The sequence below is a fragment of the Sorex araneus genome, chromosome 3 (genome assembly GCF_027595985.1).
Source record: "Sorex araneus isolate mSorAra2 chromosome 3, mSorAra2.pri, whole genome shotgun sequence".
Lineage (NCBI taxonomy): Eukaryota > Metazoa > Chordata > Mammalia > Eulipotyphla > Soricidae > Sorex > Sorex araneus.
Genome location: NC_073304.1, coordinates 174,828,189 through 174,849,840, shown reverse-complemented (window position 1 = coordinate 174,849,840; position 21,652 = coordinate 174,828,189). Strand labels below are relative to the sequence as shown.

The 21,652-nt window shown below is 41.0% G+C and overlaps 2 protein-coding genes and 1 pseudogene across 2 annotated transcripts; 2 read left to right on the top strand and 1 right to left on the bottom strand.

The window, feature by feature from the left end:
• Positions 1-1,237: 1,237 nt before the first annotated feature.
• Positions 1,238-2,158, top strand: LOC101559211 (olfactory receptor 8D1-like). The gene has a single exon (XM_004604774.2). The coding sequence runs from the start codon at positions 1,238-1,240 to the stop codon at positions 2,156-2,158; it is 921 nt and encodes a 306-aa protein (XP_004604831.2).
• Positions 2,159-8,111: 5,953 nt separating this feature from the next.
• On the top strand, positions 8,112-9,034 carry LOC101545566 (olfactory receptor 8D1-like; annotated as a pseudogene).
• Positions 9,035-19,363: 10,329 nt separating this feature from the next.
• LOC101545301 (olfactory receptor 151-like) lies at positions 19,364-20,311 on the bottom strand. The gene has a single exon (XM_004605133.2). The coding sequence runs from the start codon at positions 20,309-20,311 to the stop codon at positions 19,364-19,366; it is 948 nt and encodes a 315-aa protein (XP_004605190.2).
• Positions 20,312-21,652: the final 1,341 nt, after the last annotated feature.

The window sequence follows — 21,652 nt, the reverse complement described above, 5'->3', positions numbered from 1 at the left end:
GATAAGGAATGGAAGGGGAAGAGATAATCATTCATCCATTGTCTCTAAACCTTAGTGCTCTAACAGATCTTACACATTACCCAGGTTCGTTCATTTTAGCTGAAAGCACAAAGGAAGGGCTTTCCCTGAAGAGACACAGTGACTGCATGACACAGCTGGAGCAGAAAGACAACTTTAGAGATGGTGAGACAAGGCTTTATTTCTTTGTTTCCAATTGCCACCCTTGGATTTCTTTCTCTGTCTCTGTTTCATCTCTGTCTCTCTGTCCCTCTGTCTCTGTCTCTGTTTCTGTCTCTGTCCCTCTCTCTCTCTTTCTCTCTTTCTGTCTCTCTCTCTCTTTCTTTTTCTATGTTAGCATTGATTATCACAGTAGACCAAAACAGCAAGTAGGGAGCAGAGAATGCTGGGCCATTTGGCAGACAGTGTGAGACTGTCTCACATTACAAAAAAAGAAAGCCGTAAACTTTGAAAGTGTTCAAGTACATAGACAGATTCTGAGTCTTCTTTTCCAGTTCTTCCCTGTGACATGGCATATCTAGTTAACATCCTTAGCCTATAATAACAGCGCTCAACCTCGTTGGTTGACCAGATCCTCACAGTGCCACGGAAATGAACTGAGGTTTCAGTTTCCTGTTATTGGCAGAATGGAGTAGAGTGGAAAGCTGTCTTTTTCTTTCTGCTTGTGCCTTTATCAGAGAAAATCATAAGCTTAATGCAGTCAAAAATTTTTTTCTGAAGAGATAAAGACAGAACCAGCTACTCCCAGGGCTCCAGTAACTCAGAATGTAGTTGAAGATCACCTAAAGTTAGTGTTAGTCATGGCCTGAATTTCCCTGGATGTCATCCTTGTCTTGTATATGTTAATTCCTTGGCCATTTGTTGCTGGAGTAAGTGTCCTTCCTGAACAGAACCAAACATAAAAAGGTTCTACGAAGCCATGAAAATACTTTTTTAAAATAAATCTTTGATAACAAGACCAATGATATATCAATGCTTTAAGATATCATCCAAGACGTTTGTAATTGTTGGATGCCTAGTGGTTCCAATACAAGTAATCTTTGAATTCTCCCAAGTGCCATCTCTTGTTTGTTAGACAATATATGTTTCAATTGCATGATCATGCTTTGTTCTCTTATGTCCAACTACTTAATCTCATTAGCAGACTAATATATAGCCCTTTTTTAATTTCTGTGGTTTCTCTTTTTCCTAGTCACACGTCCCCTGTCTCCTGAAGGAAATGATCAGGTGCAATCACTCTGTGACTGAGTTTGTTCTGGAAGGATTAACACACCGGCCAGAACTCCAGCTGCCTCTCTTCTTCCTGTTTCTAGGCATCTATGGGGTCACTGTAGTGGGGAACCTGGGCATGATCCTCCTGATCGCTTTCAACTCCAAGCTCCACTCTCCCATGTACTTTTTCCTCGGTAATTTGTCATTCTTAGATCTCTTTTATTCCTCAGTTGTTACCCCCAAACTTCTGGGAAACTTTGTATGGGAGAAAAATGTTATTTCTTATCCTGCATGTATGACCCAGCTCTTTTTCTTTTGTGTTTTTTGTACTGGAGAGTTTTTTATGTTAACAGCAATGGCATATGACAGATATGTAGCTATCTGCAATCCTCTGCTGTACAGTGTCACCATGTCCCCAAAGGTGTGCAATATATTGGTGATTGGGGTCTATATCATGGGGATATGGGCTGGCTTAGCCCACACAATTGCCATGACTAGGCTTTCCTTCTGCGGGGACAATGTCATCCGCCATTACTTCTGTGACATATTCCCTCTTCTAAAGCTTTCCTGCTCCAGCACCCATGTCAATGAGCTTCTGGTGATCTATGTGGGTGGATTCAATGTGCTGACATCAACTTCGCCTATTATCATCTCTTATGTTTTTATTATTGCTAACATTCTTCGGATCTCTTCTGCTGAGGGCAGGTCCAAAGCCTTTGGTACCTGTGGCTCCCACCTGACTGCAGTTGGAGTCTTTTATGGCTCTGTCATCTTTATGTATTTTAAGCCACCCTCCAGAAACATGGCCCAGGAGCAGGTGGCCTCTGTGTTCTATACCACAGTGATCCCCATGCTGAATCCCCTGATCTACAGCTTGAGAAATAAGGATGTAAAGAATGTACTGAGAAACACCCTAGGGAAAAGGTAAAGACGTCACCATCTTTTGCTGCAGTTCAGAACCACTTAAGGTTATGAGGATACTGTGATTATGCTCTCTCTTTTTTGAAGACATTAAAGTAGTATCTCTATCAAAGATTTGCTCCCTATTTTTGTTCCCTGTCACCCATTTGTCAGATTCTAATTCTTTATATACTCTCCACAAACACTCATACCTATTCATTGAGCAAGTGTTCACATCATTTTATGATTCTATGGTCACTGATTATGTAAACTGGGTTTATTTGTCAATGTATTTCAAGATAATTTAGAATGGAGTATATTCTTTTTCTGAGAAAGCTTGGTCAAGTTATGTGAGTCCTTGACTATAGAGTCCAAAATAGTTGACCCCTTGGTGATTTGATGGTCTTTTCCCAGGCCCTGTTTTTCCTCTGCATTCATTTTTTCTACAAAAAACTTTTTCCATAAAGTATGAAAAAAATCACAGATAATATATAATACAAGGTAAGCCATTAACACATTTTGTCAGAAATGAAGCCCTCTTCCAGCAAAGCTTGAGATAGCAGAGAGTTCTGCCTTTCCAGAGTTTAGCTTTGTAAGTGATAGTGTTTCCTTAGAAACATCAAGTTACTGTGAACATGAATATGTTCCTAAGGACAGCCCCAGAATTCCCCTCTAGTAGCTTTTCCCTCCTGTTTCTCTGTAGACGGGGTTCCTCGGAAACCCTTTCCACAGGCACACTGACTAGGAATGTGGGAGACTCCACCTTCTTTCCCCACCTCTAACTGTGCCTGCAATACTTTTCCCGAAGTTCGTTTTCTGACATTCACTCTTAGTAAGGCACCCCGTGCACCTGCATGCAAAGCCTTTGCCCTCAGTTTTGGAAACACTGCTCTTGGTTCTGATGTTCTTTTGACCTGCTTCTTCAGTTGGCACTAAAGATGGTGAACATTTTTCTCAGTTTATCTCCATGTTAATCTGGTCCAAAAGATATTCCTTTACTACCTATGGACAGGAATTGAATTTCATGTTCAATTTATGGGTTGCCTCTCTTCGATCCTTCTGTGTAGCTCTGGTTTCCCTGGATACATAAAATGTATCCAGACAATCCAGAGTCTTTCAGTCCATGGAGAGTCATTCTATTCTACAGAGATGTCTTCACAGCTTTGGTACTTCTTGGAGGGTGCAGTTTTTCACATCTCCATTCTGAAAAAAAGGGAGTAAAACTATGGTGTGATTCTACAGACTGAGATATTGGTAGATATTGCTTTCACATTTTGCATATAAATGAGTAGATGGATTGATGCTTCTAAATTCTACCTATTAGAAGCACTTCTCAGGGATTCCAGAGTCTCATCTGAAATTAATGTTTTGGGCTCAACCACATACTTTGTATTCAAAAAATCCTTGTAATCCTTGTTCTGCCCCATATCCTACATATCCCTTCAAGCACAGAGAGACCCTTGTACAGGTAGTTCCACTGGGTGAGGCACAAAAACATTGACAGCAGCGACACCACCAACCAGTAAAAATAAGGGCAGCAAACTTTAACACATCTTTTGGAAATCATGCAGTTATATTAGAATCCTTCATGAGTAATATAGTCTTAAATAGCTAGACAAATAGTTTATATGAAAGGGGGATAGTTGGACTATTATCCAATAAACATATGTCACAGTTTTCACCAATGGTGCGTGTCATCGGTCTTTCCGTCCCTCCATCTAACCTCCATCAGGAAATGTTTACTACATTCACCAGAGTGAACCCCTCTGGAAACCCTCCAAATTTCCTTGTTTCCTGCTGTATCTCCACCAACTGCTCAGCTGTGTTTTCTGTCACTGTATGTTACTTTTGCTTCCCCAAATTCCTGCAGATCAAAGAAACATAATGTGTTTCTTTGTGGGTTTATTTCCCCAGTGTTATTGTTTTTATTTTCAAGTATGTCATGTTAGAGGTCATTCTTTTTTATTCTGAGGTAGTATTCCCATGTACCCATGTACAAATAAACCATAATATGTTTACTTTGGCTGTGATGGATGACATTGGATTGGTTTTGGTATGGGGCTATATAAAATACAGTATTTGTGTCTGTGTGCAAGTGTTTTTGTGAGCTATATTTTGTGGGTTTATTTTATTATTATTTTTTTTAGTTTTAGGACCACATCTGATGGTGCTCTGGGGTTACTCCTGGCTCTGCACTTGGAATGACTCCTGGAGGTGCTCAAAGGACCAGATGTGATGCTGGGGATCAAACCTGGGTTGGCAGTGTGAAAATGAAAAGGCCTACCTGCTGTCCTATTGCTCCAGCCCCCTTCTGTGTTTTTATGCATTTATGCTTTTATTTCATTTCATATATTCACCTGAGTAAATATATGAGAATGGAACTTCTGGATCCTATTGTGTGAATTTAGATTCCTTTAGACTAAACCTATGTGGCTACCCAATCTTATATTTTAGCCTACCATTTAACAGATTGATATTTCTGCATTGCTTTAGAAGCTTTTGTTGTGATTATTTTTCCCATTAAAAAAAATCTGATAAATTTGGTTTAACACACTGGAGTGATAGTACAGCAGGTAGGGCATTTGCCTTGCATGAGGCCTACCCAGGTTCGATTCCTCCGTCCCTTTTGGAAAGCCCAACAAGCTACTGAGAGTATTCTGCCCGCATGGCAGAACCTGGCAGGCTACCCCTGGCATATTCGATATGCCAAAAACTGTAACAAGTCTCACAGTGGAATCATTACTGGTGCCTGCTCAAGCAAATCGATGAGCAATGGGGAAATCAATTAAATTATATGAATATAAGAACATAAGAATTATATAATATAATTAATATATATATATTTTTGCTTTTTGGGTCACACCCAGCGATGCTCAGGGATTACTCGTGGCTTTGCACTCAGTAATTACTCCTGGCGGTGCTTGGGGGACCATATGGGATGCTGGGGATCAAACCCAGGTCGGCCGAGTGCAAGGCAAACGCCTTACCCGCTGTGCTATCGCTCAGGCCCCATAATTAATATTTTTAACTAAAATTTAAAATTTTTATTTTATAAAGTAGCTCATAATATTTGATTACATTTAATATTCAAACACCAATCCCACCACCATTACCCCTTCACACCACCATATTTTGGGTGTTTCCATCCCGAACTCCAATCTCTGCCCCAAAGCAGAACCAAAATAATTTAATATTTCCATCTATGGTTGGTTGCCTCCTACTTTGGATCATCACCAAACGTGGTGCAGTACTCTTGGAGTATGGGCAGGGTGTGTCCTATGAAGGTGTGAATGTGGCTGAGTGGTTCAGGAAAAGGTTCACATGTGGGTGAGGCTCGGCCCGAGCATGTGGAGAGTGGTCGTGAGCATGGCTGCGGTTTTCGGCTGCTGGGGCTGGGTCCATTGAGGCAGAGAAGGGTCTCACCCACTCCCCTCTGGGGCGCCCCGAGTGAAACAACCTGGTGCGGGGTCTGGCAGCGTGGTTATAGTGAGAGTCATGACATGATAAATTGACTTTTGTATAGTAAAATTATATCCTGTAGGATTGCTGTGATCACTTAGTTCCAGAAGAATTTTAAAGTTTCTACATATACAGTCTTGCCATTTGGGGTCAGAGAGTGATATTTTCTTATAAATTTTAATCCCCCCCTTTTTTTTTTATCACATTATTATTTCCCACATGAGCTTTCTTCCATGTGGTACCAGGGATCCATCTCAGGGCCTCATACACTTGGGATGTGTTCTCTACCCCGGGCCACACGTCAGCTTCCTCCAGCACCAGTACAGTGGTAAGGAAGTGGATTAAGTGTCTTGTTCTTAATCTTAGCAGTAAAGCATCAATTTTTATTCTATAAAGTACTATGGAGCTATAGAAGTTTACATGTAAATTTGGGACATAAATTCCTAACATAATTGCTCAAATCCAATATGAACATACAAAGGAGGGAGGAGACTTTTTATGTAGATTGTAATTGCTCTCATTAGGATCCTTAGTCATTATTCCAGGAGAATTCATCTTAATTGACTCTAATGGTGGTAAAAAGAGTTAAAAATCTAAGAGAAGTTGTGAGTGTGCCATGATTCTGGAACACAGAGCAGAGGGCTGGGGCTCTATATTGACCTGACTGACAACAGCCTCGCCAAAATACTGCCTGTCTCTGTGTGATCATCTTCCTGTAATTCCAGGGGATTCATTGCCATATTCTGCCCAACGTTTTCTCCTTCCAAGGAGAAGTCAAGTACATTGGGAGTTCCAGTTTGCTGCTCTCCTGGGTGCAAAGATAACTTGTGAACTGTATTTCTTCTTCTTGGAAGAATTTCCCCTCTGAGACTGGTCCTTGGAGGATACCGGAATCATTCGTCTCCTTAGAGGTCAAAGTCTTATAAACAAGTCCAAGTATTCCCTCATTAGAAAGGGAGGAACAGGATACAGGAATCAGAGGAGACGAGATAAGTGTTCACCTGTTGTCTCTAAACCTTAGTGCGCTCACAGGTCCTCTTAAGGCGCTTTTCTCCTTTCCTTAGTCCAAGCACTTATTAACATCTTAATACTAGTTAATTTTGTATGAACACAGTAAGAAAAACCTTGAGGCTTGCAAGGCAGCTCTCTTGGCAACATCTTGCCACAGACTCAGACTATAGCACTCAGGACAGATTAATAAAAGTCAGATTTTCCTGGCTCTTTCATCTCTTAAAAAAAAAATTTGGACCATTTTCCCTACTCTTCCTTCACAGTATTCCCAGCGCTTCCCTAATGCCCACAGGGCCTTTGCTGATGACCCCTAGCTCTATGACCCTGCCATTCCTAACCCTAGCAGGGTCAGAATCTAATTATTACTTCCTGGATCATGACAGCATTTGTCCATGACCAAGGTCTTAACTTACAGTTAAGCATTAGGCACTCTGGCCAGGCCCATCTCGATGCCAGGGTAGCACACAACTCACTGCTTTCCCGTCTCATCCTTCGTCGGGACCCTGCTTTTGGGGGTGCTAGGAAAGAAGGGCAACTGAGGCTTAGGTCGAGAGAACAGATGCCCAGGAGGAAAATATTATGTAGAGTCAAATGACTTCCAGATTACAAAAGCATAGCATTTGCTACAGTCATCCTGTGTTCATACAAAAGGACATGGCTCTGAATAAACTATGCAAAGGACTCAAGGAGAAGAGAAAAACAGTATTTACAAGTCAACAGAACACAAAGAAAGAAGTTACAAATAAACACAGAGGGATGGGAACACTGTGATGGGAACAACCCAATAAGCCTAAACTACCTGAGGCTATGTTATCCTAGAGTCCCCAAACAGAACAAAACTAAAAAAATGTTTTCTTTTCTTCTTTCTTATGTGTGTGATTTTGTCCAATTGAAGCCACAATATACTGGGAAAGAAGAAGCAGAATATTGACTCATTTGAATCCAAGAACTCAGAAAAATGTTGAAGACCTCCAATACAAGGACTTTGCTTCCCTCTGATCTACACCTTGCCATTAAGATAGGGCTTCCTGGCCCCTTTACTGCTGGAGCTTGTGTGTTTGTCAAATCACTGCCCCTGAAAACAGAGGCCCTATGAAATCACAGAATTACTTTTATAGGACTTAGCAAAATCTTTATGTCACCACTAATGAGGTACTAGATATATAAGGTATAATCCTGACCTATTGTTGCTGAGTGCCTACTTGTTCCAGATAGCAATTTAATCTTTGAGAACACATATAGCAGCTTTGATTGATCATATATTCTATGAGAATTTTGAGCACAGTATATTGATTTTGCTTCTTTATAACCTAAGCATATGATTGTAAACATAATTGAGTTTTATCATAATCATATAAGTACCAAATAAATTAGGTAGTACTAAGATATGTTATATTTTAATGATTTTCATTTCTTTCCCAAAACTAAAATTTATTAGTTGTAGGAACATATATTGTATAATTTCTATGGTTTCTCTTTTTCAAGTCACACATCCCTTGTCTCCTGAGGAAATGACCAGGTGCAATTATTCCACTGTGACTGAGTTTACCCTGGAAGGATTAACACATGGGCTAGAACTCCAGCTGCCTCTCTTCTTCCTGTTTCTAGGAATCTATGGGGTCAAGGTAGTGGGGAATCTGGGCATGATCTTCCTGATTACTCTCAACTCCAAGCTCTAGTCTCCCATGTACTTTTTCCTGGGTAATTTGTCATTTTTAGATCTCTCTTATTCCTCAGTTGTTACACCAAAACTCCTGGGAAACTTTGTATGGGAGAAAAATGTTATTTCCTACTCTGGCTGTATGACCCAGCTCTATTTCTTTTGTGTTTTTATTACTGGAGGATGTTACATGTTGACAGTAATGGCATATGACAGGTACATAGCTATTTGCAATCCTCTGCTATACAATGCCACCATGTCCCCAAAGTGTGCAATATGTTGGTGATTGGGGTCTATACCATGGGGACATGGGGTGCTTTAGCCCACACAGTTGCCATGACTAAGCTTTCCTTCTGTGGGGACAATGTCATCCACCATTACTTCTGTGATGTATTTCCTCTTCTTAAGCTTTCCTGCTCAAGCACCCATGCCAATGAGCTTCTGTTGATCTTAATAGGTGGATTCAATGTGCTGGCATCTACTCTTCCCATCTTCATTTCTTATGCCTTTATATTTACTAAAATTCTTCAAATGCCTTCAACTGAGAGCAGGTCCAAAGCCTTTGGTACCTGTGGCTCTCACTTGACTGCAGTCGGGGTCTTTTATGGCTCTGCTATATTTATGTATTTTAAGCCATCCTCCAGCAACACGGCCCAGGAGAAGGTGGCTTCTGTGTTCTATGCCACAGTGATCCCCATGCTGAATCCCCTGATCTATAGTTTGAGAAATAAGGATGTAAAGAATGTGCTGAAAAAAGTCCTGGGGAAAGCATAAAGACCTCCAATCTGGCTCACCAGGATAATAGCAGCCCTGGCAATCAAGTATAATTATGTTTTGCATTACATGAAAGTAAAATCTCTTTCTAAGGGTTACATCCCCTTTTCATTTCCTGAATTATATATATCAGATATTCCCCATTCATGTTTATGTATGTACACCCCTTCCCCACTGCACACAGTAATACTTGCTCATAGAACAAGCATTTACGTAATATTATGATTCACTGGGTTATTGACACTGACTGAGTCATTTGAAAAATACTCTTCTGAGCTGAATTTTGTTTTTTTCATTTTATTCTTTTCTTTTAAAAAATTTATTTAAAAATTATTTGTCAATTGAATCACTGTGACATACAGTTGCAAAGTGGTTCATGATTGGGGTTTAGTTGTACAATGTTACAACACCCATTCATTCATGCAGTGAATTTTCACTGTCCTTATTCCTTTCCCTTTGAGGAGGACACGGACAGGACAATGCAACCCTGACCATTGGAGAGAGTCCCCAAATAACCAGCAACTTGCAGATTTCCCAGGTGCTCCTACAGCTTCTTGGCACATTATTTCCCCTGAAAGTGTATTTCTCACATTAATAAACCTTCTTCAAAGTATATGAGCAAATCAGAATAGCAGAAGGTAAGTCAGTGATCTAGTTTATCTGAAAGAATAATCTGAAAGTTATTCTTGCGAAGTGAGATGCTACAGAGAGTTCTGCCTTTCCAGAGCTCAACTCTGTAACCAACAGCTCTTCCATTTTGATATCCAGCTACCGAGAACAGGGATATGTTCCTAAAGTCAGCCCTAAGGAAATCGCTGTCTCTCTCTCCTCCTGTTTCATTGTAGATCGTATTTCCCAAGAAATCCTTCCCACAGGATTTATGGTTCTAGTTGTGGTTGCCCCCAAGTTCTTTCCCCCCGTTTGGACTTGGACAGCAATTATTTTTCTCTTATTTCTCTGACACTTATTCCTTTTTTTAAAAAATTGAATCACATGAAATAGACCATTACAAAACTGTTCATGATTGGGTGTCAGTCATTCAGTGTTCCAATATCCATCCCTCTAGCAGTGTAATTTCCCAGCACCAATGTCCCCAGTTTTCCTCCCACCTCTCCTTACTCTCTCTCTCTCTCTCTCTCTCTCTCTCTCTCTCTCTCTCTCTCTCCTTCCTCTCTCTCTCTCCTTTTGGGCATTGTGGTTTGCAATACAGATACTTAAATGAACCATTTATATCCTTTAACTTTCAGCACTCAGTTCTTATCCAGTGTGATCATTTCTAACTATTATTGTCCTACCGGTCCCTTACCTATCTTATCTACTCTCCATCTCCCACACTTTTGTGGTAGATTCAAACCATTGACTAGTTTTCCTGGGCCCTGTTTTCCTTAGATATTAGTCTTATACTATTTTTTTAATATACCACAAATGAATGCAGTCATTCTATATCTGTCCCTCTCCTTGTGACTCATTTCACTCAGCATGATACTCTCCCTGTCCATCCATTTATAGACAAATTTCATGGCTTCATTTTTCCTAATAGCTGTGTCATATTTCATTGTGTAGATTTCCCATAGTTTCTTTATCCAGTTGTCTGTTCTCAGGCACTCAGGTTGTTTCCAGATTTGGACTGTTGTGAATAATGATACAGTGGACATAGAAGTGCAGATGGTGTTTCTGCTGTGCGTTTTTGATCCCCTAAAGTATAGTCCCAGTAGCGGTATTGCTGGTCTGAGACTCATTCTGAGGAGGGCACTCAGGGAACCACGTGGTAGTGGCCATTTGACCCTGTGTGCTCTAATGTAAATCCTATATTTCAAGCATGCTGAGTGGCCTCCCCAGCCCCGATGTTCTCTTTGTTTTCTCAACAGGCAGAAAAGACATTGAGAAATTCTCTTTTGTTTCTCTATTTTTCATTTTTATCCCAAAGTTATCATTTTACTAACTGATAGAGATAAAGCAAACTTTATCCAGGTCTTTGAGTGTCCTCAAAGTCCTCAAAGTCCTGTCTGGTGATATAAATTAGCCGTGCTCCCCAAGAGGGTCCTTATAATCCCCAGATAAGTGAAGCATAGGTCAGGATCTTCCTTGTAATCCCTTTAAGTGTGAAACATAGGTCAGGATCTTTGAGTATCAGTGGTTCTTGACCATTTAAATTCTCACATATGCATTAGTAAAAAATAGGGAAGACTCTGTCATATAATTCAAATGACAGCAGTCTGTGACATTCGTTGTTTTCACATTTTGCATGCAAATAGTCAGGTGGATCAGTGAAATTACACTTCTGCAATTCTCATATTTTTGTCACTTAAGAGATTTCAGAGTCTCATTATAAATCGCCATCTTTGGCTCAAACACATGCTTTGCACTCAGGAAGTCCTTGTTCTGTCCCTATCTGTATGTTCCCTGGACCATCACCAGGAGTGACTTCAGAGCACAGAGTCAAGAGCATCATTTGAGCACTGCTGAATGTGGATCAACAACTGTAATGAGGAAATCATACATTAACACCTTTTGTTGGAGAATGAGCGTATAGGTCAGAATCAGTCTTGATCGAGGATAATATTAAGTAACCTAGTCAAATATCCTTTGTTAATAGGCTATGCTTATTCTAATAAAATATACAGATTTAAGCATAGTATTTGATTAGCAATGACAGATATATGTGTATCTATCAGTTTATGCATCCATTCCTCCTTCTACTTGGAAAATTGTCACTGTGTTCAACAGAGTGAATACACCCATAACCTTAAATGCTTCCCCATTTCCCTGGATTGTCCTTATCTATGATAATGTTATGTCTTTTTGTCACTGTTTAATACTTGAATTTTCAAGAATAGGTGCAAATTGAGTCATTCAATCGCACTTCTTTATCTTCCTTGGTGTACTTATTTTGAATTTCATATTGCTGTGTGTATTGATAGGTCATTATTTTATTATTGAGATAGCATTTTGATGTATGAATAAACCATAATAAGCTCTTCCTCTTGCCTTTCATGCGGCCAACCCGTGTTCAATTCCTCCGCCCCTCTCGGAGAGCCCAGCAAGCTACTGAGAGTATGGAGCCCATACAGCAGAGCCTGGCAAGCTACCCGTGCGTATTGGATATGCCAAAAACAGTAACAATAAGTCTCTCAATGAGAGATATTACTGGTTCCCACTCGAACAAATTGATGAGCAATGGGATGACAGTGACAGTGACAGTGAAGCTCATCCTCTACCTGGTGATGGATATTTTCTTTTCTTATTGGGGGCTCTATGCAAAATATAGCATGAATATCAGTGTGCAAGTTTTTTTTTGTGGGCTTATGCTTTAATTTACTTGAGTAAACAAATGAGAATGGAATGTACAAATCCTACTACAGGTATGCATTTTGAGTTCTTAAACTAAAATTTGATAGCCACCCCATTTTAAACATAATCCTACAGTTTATCAAGTAGCAGTTTCTGGATTGTTTGTTTTGCTTTGTGGTGTTGGTAGGGTTTGGGCCACACCTGACGGTGCTCAGAACTTACTTCTGATTCTGCTTGGGCTTCACTCTTGGCAGTGCCCAGGGATTGAACCAGGGTTGGCTGTGTGCAGGGACACTTATCCCCTGTACTCTCTGTCCCACCCTTTTTAATTTTTAAATTCAGGTCACGTTGGTTTGCCACATTGTGAATTTTAACAACACAGCTTCCTCCTTCACTAGTTGTATGTTAGTGCACCACACCCATCACCAAAGTTCCAAGTGTGTACTTGTGTTTTATAGTGGTTGAACTTGGTCTTCCTGATGGCTAATACTGCTGAGCTTCTTTTCTGACTGCTGTCTAGGTATCTTTTTGGTGAAAAAGCATATCCAAGTATTAAAACAAATTTCCTACTGATGAATTTGGAAAATTCTTATATATATTCTGTGTCATTTATCAAATAGGTCATTTGTAAACATTTTATCTTGACAATGGCTCATTTCTTTTTTTATTGTCTTTTGAGGAACCAATTTTCTTAATTTTAGTGAAACTCAGTTTGTCAATATATTTTTACTGGCCTATGGATATATCATTAATAGCTCACATTGTGTAGTTTAAGGTGTACAGTGTTATGAGTCGATGCCCACATTTATTTCTATATACATAGAGTGAATCAATAGTTAGTTAAGAAAGGACTTAGTTAACCAGTCCTTACCTCAAATAATTACCATTTATTTTCATGATTAGACATTGAAGTTCTTCTCTCAGAATAACTTCAAGTATATTTACACATTTGTTATGCATGCTGAACTTGAGATCTCCAATGATCTCAAAACTGAATGTTTCCCATTTAATCATCACCTACTATTTCCCCTAGCCTTTAGCTGACACATTCTACAAGTTGTGCCTTTTCTGCCTAGATTATGTCTTCAGTGTTATACCTAAACCAAGATCACAACATTTTTTTCCTCATAATTTTCTTGTAGAAATTTCACAGGTACAAAATGCAGGAGAAACTTAAAAGGAAGTCAGGACTTAGAAGAGACAGTGTAGGCTTTCCTCATTCCAGCATCTGACCTGAGGGCAGGACTCCTACAGCATACAGAACAGCTAACACTCCAGTTGAAAATGTCAACAGTTGGAAGCTTGCCACAAGTGTGTGGGGGCAAAGGGCAGTTAGGATAAGAAGCACTAGTATGACAATAATAGTTAGAAATGATCACTCTGGACAAGAACTGAGTGTTGAAAGTAGGTAAAGGAATATACATGATAACTTTCAGTGTCTGTGTTAACAAACCACTATGCCCAAAAGGAGAGAGGGATAGAGAGATAGATAGAGGAAGAGAGACAGAGAGAATAAAAGTGCCTGCCACAGAGGCAGGTGGAATGTGGTTGGGAGGGAAACTGGGGACTTTGGTGGTGGGAAATATACACTGGTGAAGGCATGGGTGTTAGAACATTAAATAACTGAAACGATTTATGAACAACCTTGTAACTGTGTCTCATGGTGATTCAATAATTTTAAAAACTAGTATAAAATATGGAGAATTTGAGACAGCTACAGCAACAAAAAATTTAAGGTAGCACTTCAATTGTTAGAAAGCGAGGCACAATGGCGGTGTGAAGGGCGGAACATATTTCATATATAAACTCTGCTGAAATATCTAACTCTTTTTTTTTTGGCAAACAATAGAGAATTTATTAATTTTAATGTTATTAAATAATAGTGTAATTTTACAGCTCTCAAAAGAAATCTTACTCATTTAATCACAATGATAAAAACATGAAATTATATTACAGAAAATAAAACCACCCATAATCCTGTCAACCTAATTCAACCATTATTATCTTTTTTTTTATAATTTATTTATTTTTAATTAGAGAATCACCGTGAGGGTATAGTTACAGATTTATACACTTTTGTGCTTATACTTCCCTCATACAAAGTTCGGGAACCCATCCCTTCACCAGTGCCCATTCTCCACCACCCGTAAACCCAGCGTCCCTCCCACCCTCCCCAATCCCATCTCCCCCCCACCCCACCCTGCCACTGTGGCAAGGCATTCCCTTCTGTTCTCTCTCTCTAATTAGCTGTTGTGGTTTGCAATAAAGGTGTTGAGTGGCCGCTGTGCTCAGTCTCTAGCCCTCATTCAGCCCGCAACTCCCTTCCCCCACATGGCCTTCAACTACAATGTAGTTGGTGATCGCTTCTCTGAGTTGACCTTTCCCCGGAACGTGAGGCCAGCCGCGAAGCCATGGGGTCAACCTCCTGGTACTTATTTCTACGGTTCTTGGGTATTAGTCTCCCACTCTGATATTCTATATACCATAGATGAGTGCAGTCTTTCTATGTCTGTCTCTCTCTTTCTGACTCATTTCACTCAGCATGAAACTTTTCATGCCCATCCACTTAACTCCAAAATTCTTGACTTCCTTTTTTCTAACAGCTGCATAGTATTCCATTGTATAGATGTACCAAATTTTCCTCAACCAGTCATCCGTTTTGGGGCATTCGGGTTTTTTCCAGATTCTGGCTATTGTAAACAGTGCTGCGATGAACATACATGTGCAGATGTTGTTTCGATTGTACTTTTTTGCCTCTCTGGGATATATTCCCAGCAGTGGTATTGCTGGGTCAAATGGGAGCTCAACCTCTAGTTTTCTGAGAATCGTCCATACTGTTTTCCAAAAGGGCTGAACTAGCCGGCATTCCCACCAGCAGTGTAGAAGGGTCCCTTTCTCCCCACATCCTCTCCAACAGCGGTTGCTTTTGTTCTTTTGGATGTGTGCCAGTCTCTGTGGTGTGAGGTGGTATCTCATGGTTGTTTTGATCTGCATCTCTCTGATGATTAGTGATGCAGAGCACTTTTTCATGTGCCTTTTGGCCATTCGTATTTCTTCCTTGGTAAAGTTTCTGTTCATTTCTTCGCCCCATTTTTTGATGGGGTTGGGGAAATATCTAACTCTTAAATCACACATGCACAGGTCAGAGTCAGAACTTCCGAATAATGATAAAAACAACGGAGTATATATTTGGGCTCCTACCAACATATGTCTGTATATTCTCTTCCTTTGTGAACTTGTCTTTATTCTGATATCCCTGATATCCTCCAAGTATGTCAGATTTATTTCTTGGAGATTCTGAAAATACCCCAGGGTTAAGGTGTCTGTCCTACATGCAGCTGACCGCATTTTGATCCCTGGCACACACGGTCCCCCGAGCATCCTGAGGAGGACCCTGAACACTTGGGGGGGTGTGATAATCCCCAGAATCTTAGGGCTCAAGAAATACCACATCCTGGCATTCTTGCATTGAAGTTCTGGACCCTTAATCTAGAATCACCTCTGGGAATCCAGTGCCCCACTTAGAAGCCCCCCAAATTATTCCATCATTCAGGACTTTCATGTTTTATTCTTAGACAAGAATTTACCTGGAGAGAAAAGTTCATAGGTTAATATATTTGTTTTGGGATCAGACCTGGTGATGCACAGGAGTTACCCTTGACTCTGAAATGGGGATTCACTCTTGGTACTCGAGGGACCATATGGAATTCTGGGGATTAAGCCTGGACCGGCCATGTGCAAGGCAAATGCCCTACCTGCAGTACTATTGCTCTGGCTCTCATAGGCAAATATTTCTTAATGGTTTTTGTGTTGGTGTGTGAAGCAGTTGCACAGAGTGAGTACTTTGTGGCAGGGATAATATTGGTTTGATTTAACCTTTCTGCTTTGCAAGGTTCTAGGTCTTATTTTCCTCCTCTACCAAAGATGATTCGTGTTTATGATGTTGGTTTCATGGAGGCAACTAAAATCTCATCTTCACCTGATTCTCAGCAAAAAGCTGGGACTCTTTTCGAAAATGAAATGAGAGATCCTTGTGGGCCCAGAGGGAGGGAAATGGGGCTTGTCGAGTGGTGGGACTCCTCCCTCATCTTCTATTCAACTGACAGCGCTTTGTCTGAAATTCTCACCACAAAAGAGGCTTTAAGTTTTCTGCCAAATTCCAGTGGCGAAGTTTGGTGAAGTCAAGCAAGGAACCCTTGCTTCTGATCAATATTCTAGAACACAGGATGTTGTAGGGGGTTCAGCCTGGTTTTGTTTGAAGAGTGAATGAGAAACATTTTACGTAAAATGGCCCCACGCAGTCTAGACAGCAGCCAAGTTTGTCCCGTCAGGTGAAAACTGCAGCATCCCTCCAGCTGTGCCTGTCCTGTGTCTGGGAATCTGAGCGCCGACAGTGCTGGGGCAGCAGACCTGGATCCCTGGTTTCAGCAGGCTCTCTGCTACCCTTGAGCTCCTTCCCCTGCAGCCTGTCCTTCATCCTTCTCTGTGCATCCTCTGTCAGTTCCCCCAGTGCTGTTGGACTCCTGGGAAGATGGTTCTAATCCTTTATTCAGGGACAGTGGCACAGTTCTTCCTCATCAGGCATGAGCAGGTGCTGGTACTCGACCTATTCTTATGGCAGGATCACATCCTCTTCCTGCCCTGCTGGTGGCTGCCTTCCCAGGGGTCCTCTCTGCTTGGTCTGGGTCAGAGTAATGGTGAAGCTCTCTTACAGAGCCCTAGTCGTTCACAATTTCCGAGTTATCCCACCCTCCTCAATCTCATCTACTCCTGTATGCTCCTCAGTGGGCTCCTTCTCTTTTGGCTAGGATTTCTCATCTTGGTGTCACTCTTAATGTCTTTATCTGCCATGCCTCTTTGCCTACACCCATCTTTTATTCCCTGTGCCTCTTTGTCTACACCTGTCTTTGTATCTGGCCCTCAGAGGCCTGGCTCAAAGATTTTGGAACTAGCAGCTCTCTTGTGCTACAGAGTTTCTTTAGGTCTGTCACATTTATGCATTTCAAGTCCCTTTCCCAAACTCTCTGAACAAAGAGAAGGTGGTCTTTTGTATTTATAACACCCTGAACCCCATGCTAAATGTTAAAAGGTGTAGGCAATTTATAGAGCAGATCTCAGATTCTGGTAAATACGTATAGTTGCAAAGTGACCTGCGCATTCTACTTTCATGCATTTCCTCAAGTGAAATAAAGGCAGATGTCACGCAAAGACCTGAACATAGTATCTTTATTCTTTATGCCCCCAAACTGGGAACAAACCAATGATCATCATCAGGTAACTCGACTAACACATATGGCTGAGTCATCCGTCACATCTGACCTCAACAATGAAAAGGAGCGATCTACAGATCCATACAGATCATAATCACAACACAGAAGAGTTATTTGCTGTATAGATTAATTTTTAATAACATTCTTTTACTTAAATTAATCTGAGGTGGCAGCGTGGTGATGCGGGAGGAAGAGGTCATTTAGGGAAATGAGGAAATATTTAGGGATGGGAATGCATCTGTCCATGGTACAGATCGTGGTGATGGATTCAAGATTGTGTGTCCAGCACCAGGTGATAACTAAGAGGAGGTAATGATGTCTTAGTGAGAGCTGGTGGGGAGCATTTGGGATCTTTCACAGCCTCGTGCTGGAGCTGTGGGGAGGGCAAGTTTCCTAGGAAATTCAGTCTGCACGTGACACAGGGGGAAGCAGTGAGCAGAGGAGAATTGAACTCTGAGAAACTTCCCCCTCATCTTGGTTTGCTGAGGTTGCTGAGGAAAATCAGTCACTTATGAAGTTCAATGTTTGAAGGCAAAATGTGGCTTTGGAGTTGAACTCTGCGAGAATGAAGCTTAGTTTCACGGGAGAACTTCGTTGCGCTACATGGGACTGTTCAACTTAAAATTTCTATTGTAAAAGTTCATTAAATTATTGAGGGGGGTATTATTCTCAGAAAAAGTATAAAAGAAGGACCTAATGGGGCCGGAGCGATAGCACAGCGGGTAGGGCATTTGCCTTGCACGCGGCCGACCCGGGTTCGATCCCCGGCATCCCATATCATATCCCAAGCACCGCCAGGAGTAATTCCTGAGTGCAAAGCCAGGAGTAACCCCTGAGCATCGCTGGGTGTGACCCAAAAGGCAAAAAAAAAAATAAATAAAAGAAGGACCTAAGAAGCATCCGTAAGACAATCAGATGTCAATGACTTTTCTACTCTTCAAGTACTAAGATGACAGTTTCTTGTGATAGAGGCTTAATATAAAATACTATGAGGGTTAAACAGCAAGTTAATGGAGGCAAAGTAGATCAATACTAATTATTCACCCAGAATAAAAAGAAAAAAATTCTGTGAAGAATTTTCTCAGTTGGGGGATTGGAGCTATATTACAGCAGATAGGGCATTTGCCTTGCACGCACCTGGGTTCGATCCCCAGCATCTCATATGGTCCCCCGAGCACTGCCAGGAGTAATTCCTGAGTGAAGAGCTAGGAGTACCTCTTGAGCACCGCTGGGTGTAACCAAAAAGTAAAAAAAAAACAAAAACAAAACCAGCATTTTCTCAGTTGGGTAGAAGAAAGACCATAAAATTCACCTGAGAAGAATTTTCTGAATAAACCTCTATAAAAGTCACCAATTACTATTGAATTATAGTTTTATATAAAACCTCATACAGGGATGGGTGCATGTATATGTATGTGTGGGATTTTGTGTATTTTCCCAAACATGATCAAGAGATTAACTTTTGGGCCAAAGCAATAGTACAGTGTTTAGGGTTCTTGCCTTGAATGCAGGTTGATTGACCCAGGTTTGAACCCTGGCCCTTCATATAGTCCCCCAAGCACACCAGGAGTGATTTCTGAGCACAGAACTAAGAGTACGCTCTGAGCATTCTGGTGAAACTACCTCCCCCCCCCCCTAAAAAAAGGAGCGATTCTTTCTGGAAGGGCTGGTCTAGGGAAGAAGATGGGATTTCACTTCTTGGAAACAAATTAATTCTAAGAAACAAGAACACATTTTGCCCGTGCCCCTGGGTGATTAATTCCTCCCCTTACCTCTTCCCCAAGACTTTTCTCAGCACATTCTTTACATCCTTATTTCTCAAGCTGTAGATTAGGGGGTTCAGCATTGGGACGACTGTGGTATAGAAGACAGAAGCCACCTTCTCCTGGGTCATGCTGCTGCTTGCTGATGGCTTAAAATACATAAATGTGATGGATCCATAAAATATCCCAACAGCTGTAAAATGAGATCCACAGGTACCAAAGGCTTTGGACCTGCCCTCGGCAGAGGGGATTCGAAGGATGCTGGCAATAATAAAGGCATAAGAGACAATAATGGTCCCAGTTGTACTCAGCATATCAAATCCACCTACAAATAGCACCATAAACTCATTCAGGTTTGTGTTGGAGCCCGAGATCTTCAGAAGAGGAACTATGTCACAGAAGTAATGGTGGATGACATTGTCCCCACAGAAGGAGACCCTTGTCATGGCAAGTGTATGGGCTAAAGCTCCAGCTATTGCCATTGTATAAACCCCAGTCACCAAGACATTGCAAACCTTCTGGGACATGGTGACATTGTAGAGCAGAGGACTGCAGATAGCTACGTATCTGTCATACGCCATGGCAGAGAGCATAAAACATTCTCCAATAGCAAAAATACAAAAGAAAAAGAGCTGGGTCATACAGCCAGGATAAGAAATAATATTTTTCTCCCATAAAAAGTTTCCCAGAAGTTTGGGGGTAACAACTGAGGAATAAAAGAGATCTATAAATGACAAATTACCAAGGAAAAAGTACATGGGAGACTGGAGCTTGGAATTGAAAGCGATCAGGAGGATCATGCCCAGGTTCCCAACTACTGTGAGCCCATAGATGCCTAGAAACAGGAAGAAGAGAGGCAGCTGGAGTTCTGGCTGGTGTGTTAATCCTTCCAGGACAAACTCAGTCACGGTGGAGTGATTGCACCTAGTCACTTCCTTCAGGAGACAGAGCATTGATACAAGGAAAAAGAAATATCACAGTTTGTCAGATATCTGTGTTTCTATCACTTATAATTGTTTTTTTTATTAATGTTTGTCTAAAGCAAAAAGGTACCTTCCTACTGGTCACATATAAAGAGAACTGTTAATAATTTTCAGTGCAGTACAGTTAATATATTTATAATTATTTCATTTTCATCTAGGCTTATATTAATCTTCCAATAAATTTGAAAGTGATATAAAAGCATATAGCAAGAAATACGATAGAATATAATTTAATTTAATTAATTTATTTAATTTTTTCCCCATCCCTCCACCAGAGTATGACTTTAAATTTGTTTGGAGAGTATGTGAGTGGGGACAGAGATGTTTCTTGTGTTCCTCCCGTGATTACACTTTCAGGACAAACAGACACTTGGTAACTGTGACTTGGCTGCACTGCAGAGTTGACACTTCTGTGTTAGCAACATCAAAGTTTTATTAAGAATCTAATTGATCTAGTTAAGGATCTCATCCCAGAGCTAGAGTCAGTACAGTGCAGGGTGCTTGGCTTGAGTATGGCCCATCCTGGTTCCACCTCCAGTGTCAGATACAGTTTCTGTGTGCAGAGTCAGCAGTAAATCCTGAACCTGACCTCCACGGCTCCCCACAAAGGAACCTAATTTCAGGGTTCGTAGCAGGCACTGTATGGACACTGGTTGCCATTGACCATGGACTCAGTGCTCCTCCTGTAAGCATTGGTCAGTCTGCATTATCACCATTATCACAGGGTTCCTAGTATAAAGGGAAGTTCCAACCCTCGGTGCTCCAAGTTAAGGAGCACTTCACTGTAATTCTGCAGGTCTGTGCAAGAGATAAACGGGCACTCAGCTCTGCGCTGCACTTTTATCTCTAGGAGGAGCTGTGCACAGCTAGGGAAAGCAGTGAAGGAAGGAGAAAGTTAGAGACCTTTCCCCCCATGATTATCCCTGTGATTTTTCTCACTGTACACTCATAGGCAACAGAAAACTCTTCCTCCAGTTGCTTTGAACTCAGTAATAGCTACATACATTTGGGAATACTGTAGTTTTCTCGCATTGTAAGTGTGTACGTTCTAAGTGATCCCATTTTGTGGTGAATGCTTTTGGAAAAGGACACTCAGAAACTGTTTACATTGACTGATGCCAAGTTTGTGGATTTTTTTCTTGCAATGTGAGATAAATTCACACAATTTGCTCTATGACAGGTTTCACGTGTCCCATGTATTACAGATCTTATTTAGAGACTAGCTTACTAGCACCTTAATATATACAAAAAGAAATCAAAGGGCAGCTCATGGAAATGAAGAAGAAATAAAGCCCCATCCTTACCATCTTT